This window comes from Scaptodrosophila lebanonensis, unplaced genomic scaffold (assembly GCF_003285725.1).
Source record: "Scaptodrosophila lebanonensis strain 11010-0011.00,11010-0021.00 unplaced genomic scaffold, SlebRS2 tig00000195-arrow-arrow-pilon, whole genome shotgun sequence".
Classification (NCBI taxonomy): domain Eukaryota; kingdom Metazoa; phylum Arthropoda; class Insecta; order Diptera; family Drosophilidae; genus Scaptodrosophila; species Scaptodrosophila lebanonensis.
In genome coordinates this window covers 217,376-234,987 of record NW_022060609.1, presented here as the reverse complement: position 1 = coordinate 234,987, position 17,612 = coordinate 217,376, and the positions used below count along the sequence as shown (strand labels likewise).

General features: G+C 36.8%; 2 protein-coding genes across 6 annotated transcripts in view; both read right to left on the bottom strand.

Annotated features, from left to right (window-relative positions):
• Positions 1 to 437: 437 nt before the first annotated feature.
• On the bottom strand, positions 438 to 8,421 carry LOC115629982. Of its 5 annotated transcripts, XR_003995967.1 has the most exons (4): positions 7,547 to 8,421; positions 2,779 to 3,061; positions 1,751 to 1,840; positions 445 to 1,050 (listed from the first exon to the last, which is right to left on the bottom strand). XR_003995967.1 is itself a non-coding variant. In XM_030526604.1 (2 exons), the coding sequence occupies exons 1-2, from the start codon at positions 8,145 to 8,147 to the stop codon at positions 3,051 to 3,053; spliced, it is 612 nt and encodes a 203-aa protein (XP_030382464.1). In that variant the 5' UTR covers positions 8,148 to 8,421; the 3' UTR covers positions 449 to 3,050. The 5 variants fall into 5 exon arrangements, 1 of the variants encoding a protein (XP_030382464.1); XR_003995965.1 differs by having other exon boundaries at positions 446 to 1,050; positions 1,751 to 3,061; XR_003995966.1 differs by having other exon boundaries at positions 448 to 1,840.
• Positions 8,422 to 9,774: 1,353 nt separating this feature from the next.
• Positions 9,775 to 17,612, bottom strand: part of LOC115629984 — a 13,553-nt gene continuing 5,715 nt past the window's right edge. Inside the window, exons 4-6 of the mRNA XM_030526607.1 lie at positions 11,546 to 11,786; positions 10,519 to 10,607; positions 9,775 to 9,958 (exon numbers count right to left, since the gene is read on the bottom strand). Coding sequence (XP_030382467.1) covers positions 11,776 to 11,786 — 11 coding nt within the window. The 3' untranslated portion in view covers positions 9,775 to 9,958; positions 10,519 to 10,607; positions 11,546 to 11,775. The remainder of the gene's footprint in view (positions 9,959 to 10,518; positions 10,608 to 11,545; positions 11,787 to 17,612) is intronic.

Below are 17,612 nucleotides of genomic sequence, written 5' to 3'. Positions count from 1 at the left end.
GAGTATATGTTATTAACACGAATGTATTTTAAGAAATTATTTATTTCAAAGTATGATGGTAGCGGCCGAAATAAATCAGCAGATTTTTAAACATTGTTTTATTAATGTTTATAGGCACAAAGGGACCGAGTCCCATTTTGACTGGCGGTGTAATTGTAAATTAAAGTTGTGACACTTTTTAACAATTTTAAATTTTGTTTACGAATTTATTTAATGTTTGTACAATTTTAAAAAATATTAAGCGCTCGAATAGAGGCATTTTGAGTGTGTAGATTGGTTTTTTCCCAGCAGCAAGGGCACAAACGTGGGCAGCGAAATAGACTCCCACTGTAAGGCATTGTGCCGGCCGAAAAACAATGTAAATTGTTTGTTGTCGATTCTCTCGAACGAACGCACTTTTTAGCAACATTTAATTTGCATATTGTTTTTTTTTTTTTTTTCATATATATATATTTTATTATGGCGCACATAGCCAGAAAATGGGTACAACTTTACTTAAACTAAACTTAGAACTAATCCCAAATCCAGCCGGTAGTGCAGTCAAAGGAGGTGACGACAACAAAATTACTGTCTTGATCCTTCCCGTTTGAATGAGTGGAGGGAATGCGGTGAAAAGCCGAAGCGAGTAGGTGAGGCACCCCCTCCCTCAAGGGGGTACCAGGAGTAGATATTGTGGTGTGGCAGTTGTTGTTTTTATAAGTACATAAATTAAATCTAAGTGTAATTAATTCTAATGAGGAATAACAAACAATGTATAAAGGTAGAAGTAATAAGAAAAAATGAAATTTATAACAATAATAATGTGAAAAGATTTAAAAAATTTGAATTCAAGTTGTAAATTATAATATAAGGAGATTACAAGATAAAGTGAAGTATAAATTATAACAATATATTCAAAGTTTTCTTTTCAAAATTGAAATTTTTAAATTTTGGGTAAATTCATTTTGTGTAACAAAAAGCTATGAATTAGACGTTTTAGTGGGCTTAAACGTATGACAAAAATAATCTTAAATAATAAATATAAGTATGAATAGTGTGTAAATGTTGATGCTGTGAAGATCCAGTGGTGCCAATGAAAGCGTTTGTGTGGCAGGCGTGGATGCAGCCAAAACGAATCCCAGGAACGGGCATGAAGGATGCGCACCAGTGGGGTGCCAAATGGTGATGTCAGCCGAGAGAATCAGGAGGTGCAAATCCGGATGGACCATGATGGCAGTATGATAAAAAAGAAGTCATTAGTTATATTGTTGAATGTATAGATGAGAAGTGCCGTGAATGATGATGTGTAAATAGTAATGTGTAGCGATGAATATGTAACCATATATATGGGCGATGAATGCGGTAAAGTGTGTAGATGAAATTTGGAGTATGATGTGGTGTGTAAATGGAAATCCATAACCAATGTGTATTTTCGAATATATGTTGAAATGCATCTGTCTTTGTTGATTGGTATTTAATAAGTTAATTTGTTGTTGTATGTTATAAGGAATTTGGTGAATATAATATTTATGAAATGTATTACTATGAGTTATGGGCTATGTATTAATAAATTATAATGTGAAAAACAAGAGTTATATGGCTTAATGTTGTGGTTGGAATTGTGATTACAGATAATTGATAAATGATATTGGATGAAGGTAGTATGTATTAATTGCGTATATGTGTATTATAATTTATGAATGTTTTTTGGTTTATAAAATTATTTATATGTGTGATTTATGTGAAAATGGTTTAATAAGTATATATTTACGTTGCAGGAACAGTAATTTGTCAGAAAAGTATGTTGAATCCAAGGCCTATTGGATACCAGACATCATTGCAATTTGAGCATGTATGAGTCCTATACAAGGAGTGTGATAGTCCATGAAGCCAAGAGAGACAGGACGGCGATTTAAAAGATTCCAGGATCGGAAGGTCCAGAGACGTCGTTGCATTCGAAAGCAGCACGCAAATCCAGCACGAGAACGTAGCAAAATCCGGGCAGCAAGCGAGCATAAAAGCATCATGCCGGGAGACGAGCGGGTACCAGTCCATAATCCAGAGCCAGACATAGGTTGGGCCAATCCATAGCGAGGTAGTTTACCGGCAGTAATTATACAAAATAATTAGTTAGGTGTAAAATAGGAAGTATAGGTGATGGTGAGAAGACGGCATGGTAGTAATAAGTGTGGTGGTAAAGATGAATATGCGTTGTATACTGGTATGATGGTGCGATATATAATTAGTTTTGTGTATTATTTGATAAATAAATGAAATAATTTGGTATATTGATAGTTTCTAAAAAATTTATGTTGTAATATAAGAATAGTAATTTATGGCCTGAACGGCGTTTGTGAATTAGTTGCCCATTTGGGTTTTTGTAACATGGTAATAAAAAGTGTGGTGGTAAAGATGAATGTGCGTTATTTACTGGTATGATGATGTGATGTATTATTAATTATGTGTATTATTTGATAATTTAAATGAAATAAATTGTTATATTGAATGTTCTAAAAAATTTATGTTATAGTATTTAAGTAGTATTTTATGGCCTGAACGGCGTTTATGAATTAGTTGCCCACATGGGCTTTGTAAATAAATGTAATGCATTAAATAAGTCAGATTAATTAATGAATTATAAAAATAAAATAGAAAGTTATATAGCCAGTTATTTAATTAAATGTGTGTTGTATTAGGATTTATATTATTTATATAATGTGATGTAAGTGTAATGAATTTGTTATGTGAATTGTATTAAAATAAATGGATTTAGACAGGAATAAAGCGTTGAATATTTACTCTGCATTATCATAGAGTTTATGGCGATAGTATCACATATTGATTAGTCCATTTCCAGTGCAGGACATGTTGAAGCAGACAATCAAGATGTATATAGAAAATGTCCCGCGTTGCGGCACTATCCAGCAGCAAAGCTCCACTCAATAAAGCATAGGTCAGTCGACGTGATATATGAATTAAGTACTCCAGGGCGCAGATTTATATAAAAGCAGTAACAGCAGGCAGAAAAAGGCCTCAAACAGCCAAACAAGAGAGGTGTGCAGCAAAGTTCTTTATTTAGACCCTGAGAAATCGGATTCATTAATATATTGTTAGTATAAAGAGGAGATATGTTACCAATTTGACTGGAGGTGTGGGCCAGTGCAGAGCCACGCACACACACCCACGTATTCCCACCAGCACTAGCGAAATACCGCAGAAGAGGGGACATGTGGCCAACTTAGACGGCCAACAGCGTGGACAGGCAGCTCAAGCAGCTAACACCTCCAGCCGCCGCGACCAACCAGATAGACACGGTCCCCACAAAAACGATATGACACCAGGCGCGCAAGATCACTGGGAATGGAAAACGCGGCACTACACGACCAATACAACAGAATAATTTCTGACAAAATTTAATTTGTTTTTTAATTTTTTATGAACGCAGCGAAAAAACACATGCATGTCAGTTTAAACGAATAACCCGACTGAAGGTTGAGGCAAAATTCCTAGGCTATAAAACTGGGTGCTGGGTGTACCAGTGGAAAATTGCCGTTTTAGAATAAAGCTCATTGAGCGAAAAAGCTCAGAAACAGACTCACTCAAATTGAGTCATACTGAATGAGTAGCAGCTTAGTAAGGCTTGGAACGATTTTGATTCTCATGAGTAAAGAAACAGGAGAAACATTATAAAGAAAGATAAAAAGGGGAAGGAGAGCATAAATGTTAATTAACAGTGATAGACAGAATACAGACCCAGGAAAAAATGTTTGGTTTGAGCAGCAGTGGCAAAAAGCGCTCAATTATATCGCTGAACGAAGCAGCATATTAGAGCACAAGTCAGCACGACCGCCCACAGTGGTAAAGAATGGCCAAGGGGGATCCAGAATCCAGCTGTATCTAAAGTAAAATAAATTACCATACACGGATCTGGGTCCTCCTTAGCACTAAAATGACCTCCAAATGGCCATAGAGCAAATTGAATTGAATCTGATTTAATATAACAATTAATATAAGGAATGAAGTATAAATCTCAATATTTAAAGTTAAATAATAGGGAAAATCAGTTTATTTATGAAAAATTTGTAACAAGTTGCTCTAGTAAATCGTTGGAAATTAACCAAAAATGTTCTTATTAGATTCATGTAAGAAAAAGTTTCCGACACAGGCAGGCTGCTTGCCGAAAAACATTGACAGTAAAATCGCAGCATAATAATAAGAAGAACAATTAGACAAGAAAAAACATATAGCTAATAGCAGGTAATTGTTAGAAAAGTTCCCGACTAGAACATATCGTGCACAGTTAATATGCCAGTCCAGGAACATAAACCACAATAAAATAGCATATTAGCCAACGAAGAAATAGGTACAAAAGGGGGGGTGAAGAATTTTTACAGCTGATATGCTGCCGTGCTGCACAAGCGCATGACGCGTATGGCCGAAATGACGTCGGCAGTGCACGGGACGCATAAGAGTAAGCAGGGCAGCAATATGATTTAATTCAAAGCAAAAGAAAAAGCTAAACGGCAGTTAAAATTAGAATTTGTATTGTGCAATTGCGAGAAATTTATTGTATGAAAAAGAGAGTCAATAAGTGGAGACGATAAATAAATAGAAATTTAATTGAAAAATAAACTGAATTATTTGAATCATAGATTACAAAGTTATTTATAAAATATTAGCCGAAGCATGAAAAAAGAAAAAATATAAGCCCTGGCTTATAATTGTGAGAGGAGAGCGACGATATATTGGTGAGGAGGACAGAAATAGAGCACCCAGAGAGAATCAACTGAGAGCGGACGTATAAGAGATTCAAAAGCTTATGAAAAGGGGAACGACCTACACAAGCGTGTGTGAAGGAAGTTATTTTGCTTGTAGATCAGCATTATGAATTAGGGCAGGTCAGTATGCGCTGTGCGTACATGGTATATGAACGCATAGCGCATGTATGCAGATATTATGAGCACAGTATTATTGTGCAATATGAAATATATAATGACAGCATACTTTATGCAGTAGCTGATTTAGTTGTAATAGTAGCATGTAGAATTAAAGAAGGGCAACATACATAAATTAATATGTTTTGATTAAGTAGGAATAAGTATGAAAAATGAATAATAAGTTCCTTACTTATTTTATTTAATATTTATAATTTTTTTTTAAATAACAGATAATTATTAGAAAATTTTTATAAATGGAACCTATCGTGCACAGTTAAGATGCAGTGCAGGAGGGTAACCCACAATAATAATATAATATAAGCTAATGAATAAATACGTACAAAAGGGGGGGTGAAGAATTTACAGCTGATATGCTGCCGTGCTGCAATAGCGCGTGACGCGTATGGCCGAAATGACGTCGGCAGTGCTCGGGACGCATAAGAGTAAGCAGGGCAGCAGTATAAATTAATTCAAAGCAAAAAGAAAAAGCTAAGCAGCGAGACTAATAATAGCATTTGTATTGTGCATTTGTATTGTGCATTGCGAAAAATTTAATGTATGAAAAAGAAAGCTAATAAATGAAGACGATAATTGTTTAGAATTTAATTAAAGGTAAATTGAATTATTAGAATTAAAAAATTACAGTATTTTGATAAAATAATAGCCGAAGCATGAATAAAGAAAAATAAAAGCCCTGCTTATAATGGTGAAAGGAGAGCAACAATACATTAATGAGGAGGACAGAAACAGAGCACCCAGAGAGAATCAACTGAGAGCGAGCATAAGAGATTCAAAAGCATATGAAAAGGGGAACGACCTACACAAGCGTGTGTGAAGGAAGTTTCTTTTGCATATAAATCAGCATTGTGAATTAGGGCAGGTCAGTATGCGCTGTGTATGCGCTGTGTGTGCATGGTGTGAATAGGTATAGCGCATGTATAAAAAGGTACTGGGCGTAGTGTTGCTGTGCAACATAAATACTACTAAGACCAGCATACTTTGTGTAGTAGCTGGTTTAGTTATAGTAGTAGCATATTCTAGGTGAAGGGCAATATACATATATTAATATGATTTGATTAAATATATTTACTAAGAGGAGTAAATGATGAATTTAAGTGTGAATAGAACAAAAAATTTTTTATAAATGAAATATAAGTAAGAAAAAATTTGTGTACAAGGTAGAAAATAAGAATGACTGCCAGATTGTGAAATATCAATATGAGAATCTTATTATTAATGAGAGAGAGTTCTATGACTCAAAGTTTGCAACGAATGCAGTTAGCATTCCAAATTGACAATCTGATTAGTTTATTCGTTGGAATTATTTAAAGAAAAAACGAGCTGCTCCATCCTTGTAAGGGAGGCCGTTAATTGTGTTTGAAAAGAAGCTATTTGGAGTTGCATATTTTGAAAGCTGTCTGAAACAAAAATCCTGAATTCTGAGTCAGGGAGATTTAGTAAATTGGAAGTGTAAGAAGAAATTTGTAGGGCGTCATTTCGATTGTGGATAGTAGGATTTTGTAATGTAAGAGCCGTTTTAGGCGGTGGAAAATTATCGGCAGTTTTGCCCAATATTCTTGGGAATTTTTCCCCACGCATTTGATGTGGAATATCCGCAAGATCATGTTTAGCGTTGAAGGAACGAACTCTATCAGCGTAAGATTTGGGCTGTGCGCCAGTTTTTCTGGAATTCGCTACTATTGATGACGCATTTGTGGTCAGGTGATGAGGAGTAGCAGAAGAGGGATTCTTTCCAACAAAATTTTTAAATTGCGTATTGAAAGACCCATCTGCAGCTTGTGGCTTTTGCCTGGCATTTGATGGATCAGTCAAAGTGGGAAAATTGGCCTCATCAAAAGGCATAGAGGCAATTTGCATTGCTCGTGTTCGAGCAGGAAGCTGGTGAACCTTATTTCGCCTGGCCTTGACAGCAGCAAGAACTGGGCAGCCAGAAAAATTGGCAGTATGTGTGCCTTTGCAATTTGCGCACGTAGGAGGAATGTCAAATTCTTTAGTGCAGGTAGATGACCAATGTTCATTACCGCATTTGACACATCTGGGGGAATGTCTACAAAATCTAGCAGTATGTTGAAAACGTTGGCAGCGCTTACATTGTGGTATGTCGAGGTTTTTCATTGTTGCCTCGACACGCACAATGAAGTTGCCAATATTTTTAATTTGAAAAATTCTCTCATTATTAGGTGTGTTTAATAAATTAACGAAGAAGGCGTTTGGAGAATATTTAGCTGCTGGATCAGACTTCCTTTTATCAATAAAGGTGGGATTGTGAACTCCCACAATGTCAAAGCCTTCGGCTGTAAGGGAACTTTTAATGAAATCGGTATTAGTGGCACGAGGCAATCCTCTGATGTAAACCCGAAGGGGCCTAAGCTCTTTCGGCTGATGAGTGTGGTAACAGAAGTTATTTGTGTCCAGGAAGTGAATAATTGCCCTATAATCTTCAGGGATTTTGGCATGTATCCAAATATTACCTGAAGTGCCCATTTTTAAAAAGAATTGGGACGGTGATACTGTTTCAGACAAAGCGACTAAAAAAGCAGTGGCATCCTCACATTCTGCTTGAATGGGAGGGGGTTTTCCAGTGAAAATAATGGGAGAATTTGGCTTACCCTGGGTTTCCAAGTCACCAGACTGCAAGGGAACGGGCTCGGCAACAACATTCTGGTTGGTATTTTGTTGGTTCGGCGGTGAAGCGGGAAGAGCACTCGCGCCTTCCATACATAAGGAGTCACTGTCGATCTCCTCCTCGTTGGAATCCAGTTCGATAAGATCAGATCTGGAAAGATCCTGAACATCGGGTCTTAAATTGTCATGCTGGGCAGCCCTTGCCGAAGCAGAGGTGCTTCGTACAGCAGCACTAGAACGAATTCTCCTTGATTTAGGCGATGTGTGGGATGCAGTAGTACGCTTGTATAGCGATGCCGTACTGCTTCCTGAATTTGCCGCCTCAGCAACTGTTGGATTGTACGGTTGTACAGGTGCATGGAATTCACCCGAACGACGCACAACAGTAGTAGTATTTATAATGGGGCGAAAACTCGTTTTGGGAGTAGAATTCGCAGGTTCGTTTTTCCCAGTGGCCTCCTTAGAAGAAGATGAGTTTGGAGAGCCCTTTGCGGGACGCAAGAGCACATTAGAAGTCACCAGAGCGGACCCCTTGGGGCTTCTCTTGGGCTTTGGAGTGGTTGAATTAGATTTATCTTGATTCATGTTAAATAAATAAAGAAAAATTATGAACTTTAGTGTTTTGAGTCGAGTTATTCGTGGTAATAAAATAAAATTGCAAAAGCAAAAACTGACCAGAATTTACATCGAGGCACAAATCCAGCGTCAAAAAGTCACCCGCGCAAGACGAAAAATCCAAAACCGAGCTCGAGCACGCGCAGAAATATGGTCGCTGCAGCAAGAAACACCAGACACAGTCCTCGAGGAGGAAAATACCTCAATACTCACAAACTGCAGCAGCCAAAAATCGTCGCAGCCAGAAAAAACCAGGCAGAAGAAAACTCATGTACGCAGGCAACCAACGCACAAAAATGGCCAAATGCAAATTATTTTGTTCAAAAACTGTGAAGAAATCAATAAAAATGAATGATGAATAAGATAAATCGGACCAAATGAAGGTCAAGGTCAAGACGAGTATGAGTCAAGACAAGCAAAGGTCAGGACAAACAAAGGTCAAGACACTTGAAGGTCAAGATGGCGGTGCAGTACAGTCACGCGGCACACGCCCACGTAGTCCTACCAACACTAGCGAAATACCGCTGAAAAAGGGACACGTGGCCAACTTAAACGGCCAACAGCGTGGACAGGCAGCTCAAGCAGCTAACACCTCCAGCCGCCGCGACCAACCAGATAGACACGGTCCCCACAAAAACGATATGACACCAGGCGCGCAAGATCACTGGGAATGGAAAACGCGGCACTACACGACCGATACAACAGAATAATTTCTGACAAAATTTAATTTGTTTTTTAATTTTTTATGAACGCAGCGAAAAAACACATGCATGTCAGTTTAAACGAATAACCCGACTGAAGGTTGAGGCAAAATTCCTAGGCTATAAAACTGGATGCTGGGTGTACCAGTGGAAAATTGCCGTTTTAGAATAAAGCTCATTGAGCGAAAAGCTCAGAATAGACTCACTCAAATTGAGTCATACTAAATGAGTAGCAGCTTAGTAAGGCTTGGAACGATTTTGATTCTCATGAGTAAAGAGACAGGAGAAACATTATAAAGAAAGATAAAAAGGGGAAGGAGAGCATAATTTTTTTTTTTTTTTTTTTTATATATATATTTTATTATGGCGCACATAGCCAGAAAATGGGTACAACTTTACTTAAACTAAACTTAGAACTAATCCCAAATCCAGCCAGCAGTGCAGTTAAAGGAGGTGACGACAAAAAATTACTGCCTTGATCCTTCCCGTTTGAATGAGTGGAGGGAATTGCGGTGAAAAGCCGAAGCGAGTAAGTGAGGCACCCCCTCCCTCAAGGGGGTACCAGGAGTAGATGTTGTGGTGTGGCTGTTGTTGTTTTTACAGGTATATAAATTAAATCTAAGTGTAATTAATCCTAATGAGGAATAGCAAACAATGTATAAAGGTAAAAGTAATAAGAATATATGATGAAAAATAGATTAATAACAATAATAATGAGAGAAAATTTAAGAATTGAATTCAAGTTATAAATTATAATATAAAGGGATTTCAAAATAAAGCGAATTATGATTATTAACAATATTTTCAAAGATTTCTTTTCAAAATGGAAATTATAAGTTTTAAGTTAATTCATTTTGTGTAACAAAAAGCTAAGAACTAGACATTTTAGTGGGCTTAAACGTATGACAATAATAATCTTAAATAGTAAATATAAGTATGAATAGTGTAGTTGTAGATGTAGCTGCTGTGAAGATCCAGTAGTACCATGGAAAGCGTTTATGTGGCAGGCGTGGGCGCAGCCAAATGAATCCCAGGAACGGGCATGGAGATGCGCACCAGTGGGGTGCCAGCCGAGAGAAACTGGAGGTGCAAATCCAGGGACCATGAAGACAGTAGTGATAAAAAGAAGTCATTAGTTATAATGTTGAATGTATAGATGAGAAGTGCCGTGAATGATGATGTATAAATAGTAATGTGTAGCGATGAATATGTAACCATATATAGGGGCGATGAATGCGATAAAATGTGTATTGATGAAATTTGGAATATGATGTGGTGTATAAATGGAAATCCATAACCAGTGTGTATTTTCAAATGTATGTTGAAATGCATCTGTATATGTTGATTTAGTATTAATAAGTTAATTGTATTGTTGTATGTCATAAGGAATTCTAATATTTATGAAATGTGTTATTATGGATTATGGGCTATGTATTAATAAATTATAAAGTGAAAAAACAAGAGTTATATGGCTTAATGTTGTGATTGGTATTATGATTATTGATATTAAGTAAAAATTGATGAAAGTATTATGTATTAATTGAGAGTATGTATATTATAAAATATGAATGTTTTTTGATTAATAGAATTATTTATATGTGTGATTTATGCGCAGACGATTTTAACGAGTTTATATTTACGTTGCAGGAACAGCATCATGTCTGAAGAATATGTTGACTCCAAGGTCTAAAATATACAAAACGTTGTTGCAAGAGAGCATGTATGAATCCTATACATGGAGTGTGGTCGATCCATGAAGCCAAAAGAAACAGGACGGCGATATCAAATATTCCAGGGTCGGAAGGTAAAGAGACGTAGTTGTATGCGAAAGCCACACGCAAATCCAGCACGAAACGTAGCCAAATCCAGGCAGCAAGCGAGCATAAAAAACATCATGTCAGGAGACGAGCGGGTACCAGTCCATAATCCAGAGCCAGATACAGGTTAGGCCAATCCATAACGAAGTGGTTTATCGGCAGTAATTATAAAATATAATTAGTTAGGTGTAAAAAGGAAATATAGGTGATGGTGAAAAGACGGCATGGTAGTAATAAGTGTGGTGGTAAGATGGATATACGTTGTTTACTGGTGTGATGGTGCGTCATATAATTAAATTTGTTGTATTATTTGATAATTAAATGAAATAATTTGTTATATTGATAGTTTCTAAAAGATTTATGTTATAATATATGAATAGTAATTTATGGCCTGAACGGCGTTTGTGAATTAGTTGCCCATTTGGGCTTTTGTAAACATGATAGAAATAAGTGTGGTGGTAAAGATGAGTGTACGTTGTTTACTAATATGATGATATGATGTATGATTAATTATGTGTATTATTTGATAATTTAAATGAAATAAATTGTTATATTGAATGTTCTAAAAAATTTATGTTATAATATTTAAGTAGTAATTTATGGCCTGAACGGCGTTTATGAATTAGTTGCCCACTTGGGCTTTTGTAAATAAATGTAATGCATTAAATAAGCCAGATTAATTAGTGAATTATAAAATAAAATAGAAAGTTATATAGCCAGTTACTTATTTAAATGTGTGTTGTATTAGGATTTATATTATTTATATAATGTGATGTAAATGTAATGAATTTGTTATGTGAATTGTATTAAATAAATGAATTTTGACAGTAATGAAGCGTTGTATATTTACTCTGCATTATCATAGAGTTTATGGAGATAGCATCACACATTGATTAGCCCATTTCCACTACATGACGTGTTCAGGCAGACGATCAATATATATAAAAAGTGTCCCGCGTTGCGGCACTATCCAGAAGCAAAGTTTCCCACAAGAGGGCGCAGATTTATATAAAAGCAGTGACAGCAGGCAGAAAAAGGGCCTCAAAACAGCCAAACATGAGAGGTGTGCAGCAAAGTTCTTTATTTAGATCCTGAGAAATCGGATTCATTAATATAGTGTTAGTATAAGAGGATATATATTACCAATTTGACTGGAGGTGTGGGTCAGTGCAGAGCCACGCACACACACCCACGTATTCCCACCAGCACTAGCGAAATACCGCTGAAAAGAAGGGCCCGTGTCCAACTTAGACGGCCAACAGCGTGGACAGGCAGCTGAAGCAGCTAACACCTCCAGCCGCCGCGACCAACCAGATAGACACGGTCCCCACAAAAACGATATGACACCAGGCGCGCAAGATCACTGGGAATGGAAAACGCGGCACTACACGACCGATACAACAGAATAATTTCTGACAAAATTTAATTTGTTTTTTAATTTTTTATGAACGCAGCGAAAAAACACATGCATGTCAGTTTAAACGAATAACCCGACTGAAGGCTGAGGCAAAATTCCTAGGCTATAAAACTGGATGCTGGGTGTACCAGTGGAAAATTGCCGTTTTAGAATAAAGCTCATTGAGCGAAAAGCTCAGAATAGACTCACTCAAATTGAGTCATACTAAATGAGTAGCAGCTTAGTAAGGCTTGGAACGATTTTGATTCTCATGAGTAAAGAGACAGGAGAAACATTATAAAGAAAGATAAAAAGGGGAAGGAGAGCATAAATGTTAATTAACAGTGATAGACAAAATACAGACCCAGGAAAAAATGATTGGTTTGAGCAGCAGTGGCAAAAAGCGCTCAATTATATCGCTGATCGAAGCAGCATATTAGAGCACAAGTCAGCACGACCGCCCACAGTGGTAAAGAATGGCCAAGGGGGATCCAGAATCCAGCTGTATATAAAGTAAAATAAATTACCATACACGGATCTGGGTCCCCCTTAGCACTAAAATGACCTCCAAGATGGCCAAAGAGCAAATTTAATTAATCTGATTTAATATAACAATTTGGTATGAGAAGTGTAATATAAATTTCAATATTTAAAGTTAAATAATAGGGAAAAATCAGTTTGTTTATGAAAAATTGGTTATATGTTGCTCTTATGAATCATTGGAAATCAGTCAAAAATGTTCTTATTAGATTTGCTGGTATATGATTCAAGTAAGAAAAATTTCCGACACAGACAAGCAGCTGCCGAAAAACATGGAAAGTAAAATCTCAGCATAATAATAAAAAGAACATTTAGACAGGAAAAAACGTTTGGTTAATAGCAGGTAAATTGTTAGAAAAGTTCCCGACTAGGACATATCGTGCACAGTTAATATGCCAGTCCAGGAACATAAACCACAATAAAATAGCATATTAGCCAACGAAGAAATAGGTACAAAAGGGGGGGTGAAGAATTTTTACAGCTGATATGCTGCCGTGCTGCACAAGCGCATGACGCGTATGGCCGAAATGACGTCGGCAGTGCACGGGACGCATAAGAGTAAGCAGGGCAGCAATATGATTTAATTCAAAGCAAAAGAAAAAGCTAAACGGCAGTTAAAATTAGAATTTGTATTGTGCAATTGCGAGAAATTTATTGTATGAAAAAGAGAGTCAATAAGTGGAGACGATAAATAAATAGAAATTTAATTGAAAAATAAACTGAATTATTTGAATCAGAGATTACTAAGTTATTGATAAAATATTAGCCGAAGCATGAAAAAAGAAAAAATATAAGCCCTGGCTTATAATTGTGAAAGGAGAGCGACGATATATTGGTGAGGAGGACAGAAATAGAGCACCCAGAGAGAATCAACTGAGAGCGGACGTATAAGAGATTCAAAAGCTTATGAAAAGGGGAACGACCTACACAAGCGTGTGTGAAGGAAGTTATTTTGCTTGTAGATCAGCATTATGAATTAGGGCAGGTCAGTATGCGCTGTGCGTACATGGTATATGAACGCATAGCGCATGTATGCAGATATTATGAGCACAGTATTATTGTGCAATATGAAATATATAATGACAGCATACTTTATGCAGTAGCTGATTTAGTTGTAATAGTAGCATGTAGAATTAAGGAAGGGCAACATACATAAATTAATATGTTTTGATTAAGTAGGAATAAGTATGAAAAATGAATAATAAGTTCCTTACTTATTTTATTTAATATTTATAATTTTTTTTTTTAAATAACAGATAATTATTAGAAAATTTTTATAAATGGAACCTATCGTGCACAGTTAAGATGCAGTGCAGGAGGGTAACCCACAATAATAATATAATATAAGCTAATGAATAAATACGTACAAAAGGGGGGGTGAAGAATTTACAGCTGATATGCTGCCGTGCTGCAATAGCGCGTGACGCGTATGGCCGAAATGACGTCGGCAGTGCTCGGGACGCATAAGAGTAAGCAGGGCAGCAGTATAAATTAATTCAAAGCAAAAAGAAAAAGCTAAGCAGCGAGACTAATAATAGCATTTGTATTGTGCATTTGTATTGTGCATTGCGAAAAATTTAATGTATGAAAAAGAAAGCTAATAAATGAAGACGATAATTATTTAGAATTTAATTAAAGGTAAATTGAATTATTAGAATTAAAAAATTACAGTATTTTGATAAAATAATAGCCGAAGCATGAATAAAGAAAAATAAAAGCCCTGCTTATAATGGTGAAAGGAGAGCAACAATACATTAATGAGGAGGACAGAAACAGAGCACCCAGAGAGAATCAACTGAGAGCGAGCATAAGAGATTCAAAAGCATATGAAAAGGGGAACGACCTACACAAGCGTGTGTGAAGGAAGTTTCTTTTGCATATAAATCAGCATTGTGAATTAGGGCAGGTCAGTATGCGCTGTGTATGCGCTGTGTGTGCATGGTGTGAATAGGTATAGCGCATGTATAAAAAGGTACTGGGCGTAGTGTTGCTGTGCAACATAAATACTACTAAGACCAGCATACTTTGTGTAGTAGCTGGTTTAGTTATAGTAGTAGCATATTGTAGGTGAAGGGCAATATACATATATTAATATGATTTGATTAAATATATTTACTATGAGGAGTAGATGATGAATTTAAGTGTGAATAGAACAAAAAATTTTTATAAATGAAATATAAGTAAGAAAAAATTTGTGTACAAGGTAGAAAATAAGAATGACTACCAAATTGTGAAAGTATATGTTGATTTAAAATATTAAAAAACATTTGGTGGAGGAACTCTGTTTGAAAGATCTTTAGGGCGATACCGAATTGGTGGAATACCGCCTATAAAAAGTGTTCCTCCTGCACGGGATAATGCCCGTACCAGTACATTATCATGAGATCGAAGTCTATCATGATATCTAGAGGCATGAATGTTAATTTGATCCCAAACAGAGGCGATATTGAAGGCGGAATGAATGTCTGCATTTCTTACGAACGGGGTGGCGTTCGTACATAGGCGTAAGGTCTTATTTTGTATAATTTGTATTATACGTATGTGTACGTCAGCGGCACAGCCCCAGAGTTCAATGCCGTATTTGAAAGATGGTGCAATAATTTGATTGTAAATAAGTAATTTGTTACGAACACTGAGTCGGGAGCGTGAATTTAATAGCCAGTTATACTTGCGAACTTTAGATATGAGTGAGGCCTTAATGGAATTAATATGGCTACTCCAAAGTAATTTTTTGTCGATATTTATACCTAAGTATTTAACTATTGATTTTGAAGGAATAACCACATTATCCAATCTGACATCAGGCATTCTGCAGTTACGCCTAGTAAAAGTTATGTGGGAAGATTTTCTACCATTAACTTTGATGTTCCAGGATTTTGCCCAAGTTGAAAATCTGATCAAATACCTATTCATTTGATCGGTACACACTGATGCGTTTATATCGCTGAATAAGATAGCAGTGTCGTCTGCATATGTTGCAATAAGCGACCTGCTGCGGGTAAATTTAGGCGATATAGGGGTTGGCATATCGCTTACAAAAATGTTATATAGTGTTGGCGCTAAAATGCTTCCCTGCGGAACACCTGCTCGAATTTGACGAATAGATGAAAAAGTGCCTCTCTCCTTTACACAAAAGGAGCGATTTGTGAGGTAGGAGACAAAAAGCTCATATAAATATTGGGGCAATATAGATTTAAGTTTGAAAAGGAGACCGTTGTGCCACACACGATCAAATGCTTGTTCGATATCTAGGAAAACCGCAGAGGTAAACTGGTCATAATCAAATGTAGTCTGAATATGGTAAACAATCCGATGAACTTGCTGAATAGTACTATGGTCCTTACGGAATCCAAACTGATGATCAGGAATTATTTCATTTGTATCAAGAATATCCTGTAAGCGGACGGAAATGACAATTTCAAATAACTTGGACAGGGCAGATAATAGGCTGATAGGTCTATAATCTTTAACCTGGCTGAGTGATCGGCCAGATTTTGGAATCATGCTTACTGCTGCGCATTTCCAGCTTTTCGGAAAATAACGCAGACGCAGCATGATATTAAAAATTTTTACTAGAAACATAATGGCCCTTTCAGGCAAGCAGCGCAAAATGAAGTTTGTAATGTTATCTAGGCCAGGTGCTTTTTTGATTTTCAAGCTGGCAATATGACTTTTTATCTCGGACGGACTAACATGTCGAATGGGAGTAGGAGGGTCAGTTTCAGTGACGTTGTCAGCAAGTGCATCAGATACTCGTTGAATTTGAGAAGCAGAGGCGAAATCTAGAGGCGTGAAACGCGATTCTAGTTCGTTTGCAAATGTTTCAGCAACTTCTAAAGGTGTAATACACCAGTTTCCTTGCTCATTTTTAATAGGAGCAACCATATGAGGTTGAGTTTTAATAAGTTTAGTGGCACGCCACAAATTGAAACCGCCTTTTTTAGACGGGTCAGCATTTTGCAAAATAAAATTAAAATGTGCAGAACGAGTACGACGAAGAAAGTTGGTGAGAATGCGTGAAACGTAAAGCCAATCTGCTTTGTGAATAGGAGAACGAGTTCGATTATACAATTTCCTAAGCTGCCGTTTAAGGCGAGCTAGCTCAAGGGCTTCGGCTTTTAAAGGCGGCCGATAAAATGAGCGGTGGGCGGAATAAGGACTATTGGTCGGTGTGGCTGCGATAGCACAAGATCGAATTTTGGATGTAAATAGATCTATTGCGTCGTCTATGTCATCAGTAGTATTAACATCCATATTTAAATGGGTACAATTATTAAGGAGAGTTTTAAATTGTGAAATGTTGGTATTTTTGGTAAATAACCTGGAACTTACAGCCGAAAGAGGACTCGAAGGGAGAGAAATGTCGGACAGACCACATTTAAGAGAGATAACGAGTGGAAGATGGTCACTAGTTAAATCAAAATTTCTGGAAATATCCATTAAAGAATATGGAATATTGCGGGTCACTGCAAAGTCTAAAACTGACGGCGTGTACCCACTACGAGGAAAATGGGTGGGTTCCGCTGTAGAGAGAATATTTAGTGTGTCCGAGGACAGAATCACATCAGCCAAGGCTACACCACGTGGGCATCTTCTAAAATTTCCCCATAAGCGGTGCTTGGCGTTCCAATCACCGCCTATAAGAAATTTATCACCAAGCTGGCTAAAAAGCGAAGTATAAAAGGATTGTGACACCGACTGATTTGGTGGCCAATAACAGGCGGCAATGGTGACAAGACCAATATATGTGTTTATTACCATACGGCAGGTGTGAGAATGCTCTACAGAAATTGGAGGTAGAGGCTGAAAAGGAATTCTATTTGATATAATGATTGCTGAGCCGCCAGCAGCAGAACGAGAGTTGGGATTATATGCGAATAAAAAACTATAACCAGGAATAGAAAATTGAATATTAGGGGAGAGTTTAGTCTCCGAAATTAACATTATATCTATCTTATTAGTAGTGAGAAAGAGTTCTATG